Source organism: Gadus morhua, chromosome 23 (assembly GCF_902167405.1).
Source record: "Gadus morhua chromosome 23, gadMor3.0, whole genome shotgun sequence".
Taxonomy (NCBI): Eukaryota; Metazoa; Chordata; class Actinopteri; order Gadiformes; family Gadidae; genus Gadus; species Gadus morhua.
Genome location: NC_044070.1, coordinates 19,719,247 through 19,723,800, shown reverse-complemented (window position 1 = coordinate 19,723,800; position 4,554 = coordinate 19,719,247). Strand labels below are relative to the sequence as shown.

At 47.3% G+C, this 4,554-nt stretch overlaps 1 protein-coding gene across 1 annotated transcript in view; it reads left to right on the top strand.

Moving 5' to 3' along the window:
* Positions 1–1,343: 1,343 nt before the first annotated feature.
* Positions 1,344–4,554, top strand: part of LOC115537402 (receptor-type tyrosine-protein phosphatase mu) — a gene marked incomplete at its 5' end in the record, with an annotated part of 37,102 nt that continues 33,891 nt past the window's right edge. The window contains 1 exon segment of the mRNA XM_030349318.1: positions 1,344–1,474. Coding sequence (XP_030205178.1) covers positions 1,344–1,474 — 131 coding nt within the window.

Here is a 4,554-nt window from a genome sequence, read left to right as displayed (position 1 = left end):
AACACACACACACACACACACACACACGCACACACACTCACAGAAACGAAAGCTTTTATTTGTATGTTAGTTTGAAAGGTTCTTTTTATTTTCTATGTTTATTTATTTGTATTTTCTCCATCTTCAGGTCAGGGTAGACGTCAGAGTCGTCTTAGAGCCCGCAAATAGAACGCCCTGAACTATGTCTGGCTTACAGAAACTGTGTGCGTGTGTGTGTGTGTGTGTGTGTGTGTGTGTGTGTGTGTGTGTGTGTGTGTGTGTGTGTGTGTGTGTGTGTGTGTGTGTGTGTGTGTGTGTGTGTGTGTGTGTGTGTGTGTGTGTGTATGTGTGTGGTGCGGGGGTTAGAAACAACCTACTCTTCATCCTTTATCTGTTGGACAGCCATAAGAATATACGTGTGTGTGTGTATGTGTGTGTGTGTGTCCATGTGTGTGGGTTAGTGTGCAAGTGTGTGTGTGTGTGTGTGTGTGTGTGCGAGTGTGTCTGTGTATGGTTGTATGGTGTGTGACTGTGTGTTTTGTGTGTGTGTGTGTGTGTGTGTGTGTGTGTGTGTGTGTGTGTGTGTGTGTGTGTGTGTGTGTGTGTGTGTGTGTGTGCTGTGTACGTGTGTGTAAGCATGCTGTGTGTGTATTCAGAAGTTACCGAGTGCATTACTCACCATATGCATCAACACACAGCCTCGGGCGAGAGACACTGAGAGATAGAGGAGGGAGAGAAGAGAGAGAGAGAGAGACAGTGAGAGAGAGGAGAGGGAGGGAGGATTGACCTTGAGAATCAAACAGAAAAATAAGTTAGAGAAACAGACAGCCACCATATCTTTACACCGGCTGAACTCAGGCTCAATAACTTTAAAGAGGTTGAACTCAGTCCCGATATCTTTAAAGAGGCTGAACTCACCCTCCATATCTTTAAAGAGGCGGAATCCAGCCTCAATATCTTATAGAGGCTCCACTCAGCCTCCATGTATCTACAGTATATTAGACGATCTCAGCTAAAACCAATGCGTGTGTGTTTGACTTGTTAGGTCCTTTATTAAAGTCAATCACTTATTTAATTGTTCTGTGTGTGTGTGTGTGTGTGTGTGTGTGTGTGTGTGTGTGTGTGTGTGTGTGTGTGTGTGTGTGTGTGTGTGTGTGTGTGTGTGTGTGTGTGTGTGTGTGTGTGTGTGTGTGTGTGTGTGTGTGTCTGCCTTGGTCCTTTGATTGGTTGATCATTTATTTAATTGTTCTCTCCATGTGTGTGTGTGTGTGTGTGTGTGTGTGTGTGTGTGTGTGTGTGTGTGTGTGTGTGTGTGTGTGTGTGTGTGTGTGTGTGTGTGTGTGTGTGTGTGTGTGTGTGTGTAGGACGCTGGCTAAGAAGCGTAAGGAGACCAGTTCCCGGCAGGAGATGACGGTGATGGTCAACTCCATGGACAAGAGCTTCGCTGAGCAGGGGACCAGCTACCAGGCGGACACTCACACACTCACCACACGCAGTGAGTCCACACACACACACACACACACACACACACACACACACACACACACACACACACACACACACACACACACACACACACACACACACACACACACACATTCACCACACGCAGTGAATCCACGCACACACACACACACACACACACACACACACACACACACACACACACACACACACACACACACACACACATTCACCACACGCAGTGAATCCACGCACACACACACACACACACACACACACACACACACACACACACACACACACACACACACACACACACACACACACACACACGCACACACACACGCAGTGAGTCCACACACACACACACACACACACTGACAACACAAAGTGAGTCCACACACACTCACTCACTGACCCAAGCAGTGAATCTCTCACACGCACACAAACACTGATCACACAGGGTGAGTCTCACACATACACACACACTCACAGAAACACACACACACACACACACACACACACACACACACACACACACACACACACACACACACACACACACACACACACACACACACACTGACCAAAGGCAGTGAGTCTCAGACACAATGACCACCCGCAGTGAGTCACACACACACACACACACACACACACACACACACACACACACACACACACACACACACACACACACACACACACACACACACACACACACACACACACACACACACACACACACAGATGACTTGATGACTGAAGAGTTCTCTCTCACTCTCTCTCTCTGTCTCCAGAAGAATTGAAGTGTATCCCTGAGCGATTGTCTCTATCTTTATTGCAGGAGAGAAAGGGAGAATGAGAGGGATAGAGAGACAGACACAGAGTTAGAGATATGGAGGACAGGAGAGCGCTAGAGAGAGAAAGAGAGACAGATAAAGGGATGGAGAATGCAGGAAAGAGAGAGAGAGGGACATTTTTAGGAAGGCACATACAAGAAAAGAGAAAAGGTAGGCAGGTTTCCCTTTCAAGAAGAAAGTCACTAACAAAAAACAATTGGGAAACAATAAGGCAGAGAGAGGGAGTGAGGAGGAGAGAGTGAGCAGGGGAGAAATGAGAGAAGGATTGAGGGTATAAATCTGTAAATGCTTTCTTCTCTCTTCCACGTACAGCAGTTAGTCACCCACCACAATTAGACACACAGGAAACACATAAGCACATGCACGGCAATTATGCGCACGCACAACGCAATTACACACATAAACACACACTCTCAAATTGGACACACCTACACGCTAAACACGATCAGCAATAGGCCTGACACACGCTGGGACACGCACACACATCTTGAACAAGGATATATTAACATAATAATGATAACGCTGTACCCAACCACATCACGGAGTAGGCTGTACAATGATGCTTTGCTATCGCATGCTAACAGTACCATGCTGTAGAGCAAAGCTTTGCTATCAAATGCTAACAATGCAATTCTGTAGCACTTTGCTATGCCATGAAATGCTAACGGAGCGATGCTATAGAATAGAAATACAATGCTACCACATGCTAAGAGTACAATGCTGTAGAACTATGCTATCAAATGCTAGAGGATCTACTTCAGTGTGACCCGATCTGTTCGGAACGATGGGATCAACACGAGCGTGTGTACTGATCCGTCAAGAACGGAAGATCTACCGCGCTGTGTTCCGATCCGTTCAGAACGACGGTTCAACTCCGGGGACGACGAGGTCTAAGAAAGCGCACAGCTTGGGTGTACAGTGGAGACGGAGAGAGTGTGAGGTTATTGCAGAGCACAGTGTGTGAGCGTATCGGGAGACTCTGCATGCAGAGTGAGGCGTTGAACCACAGGTTAGATGACTAACAGACACAACACTGGAGATGTTGTTGTCACTCGCCCGAAGATAGAGAGGGGGGCGAGGGGAGAGGAGGGCTGACTGCAGGTCACATGACTAACTACATTTGATCACAACATGACATACTCCCACACGGAGTTAGAAAGAGAAAGACAGAGCGCGGGAGTGAAAGGGAGGACGGACACACATCTTTTTTTAATCCTTATTTTCTGACTTCTTGGACTTTCTCTGCTCGGCAGCGTGTATGTAACGCTTTCCGCGCCAATAAAGCTGCTGGTTTTAATTGAAGAGGAGATTTAAGAGCATAGAGGGGAGAGTAGAGAGAGCGAAGGTGACCAGGTGTGGGAGGGGGGAAGTGGGTTGAAGGAGGAGATGGTGTAGGAGGGGTGGAGGTAGGGTAGAGGTTGAGCAGGTGTAGGAGAGGGGGAGGTAGGATGGAGAGGGAGGCGATAGAGGGCGTAAGGGAGAGGGGGGAGAGGGGGGAGAGGGGCTGGAAAAGGCGGAGGAAGGGGGAGAGGTCAGCAGTCCTCCCCGAGGTGTTGGAAGGTGGAGAGGTTTGGGGGGGGGGGGGGGAGGGGTTGTAAGTGGAAGAGGGTGGGAGTAAGGGGGAGAGTGCAGCAGACCACCTTGAGGTGATGATTCTTGGACTCAAGGCTGAGTCTGAAGCTGACACACGCTGGCATCTCCCTTCTCTCAATGTGTCAGGAAATCACTTTAGACACGCCGCTCATGTCCTTTAGGAACGCCGCTAATAACATCGAGACACACCGCTATAACATTTATACCAATGGTAACCTCTTTAGAGGCACAGCTTATAGCATCTAGTTACACGGCTAATAACATCTAGATGCAACGCTGATTATATCTAGATACACCGCTAATAACATCTAGAAACACTGCTAATAATATCTAGAACAGTCGCTAATAACATCTAGAAACACCACTAATAATATCTAGAACAGTCGCTAATAACATCTAGGAACACCGCTAATAATATCTAGAACAGTCGCTAATAACATCTAGAAACACCACTAATAATATCTATAACAGTCGCTAATAACATCTAGAAACACCGCTAATAACCCTTTGTATCACCGCTAATACACTTTAGAAACAGCTTATGCACTTCAGGAACATCCATCCCTGCTCTAACAAATCTCTTCTACGACAGAATTTGGCGTTGGGTCAGGGGGCCACTATCATTATTTTCTCGGGACAAAAACCGCACGCTCGACTG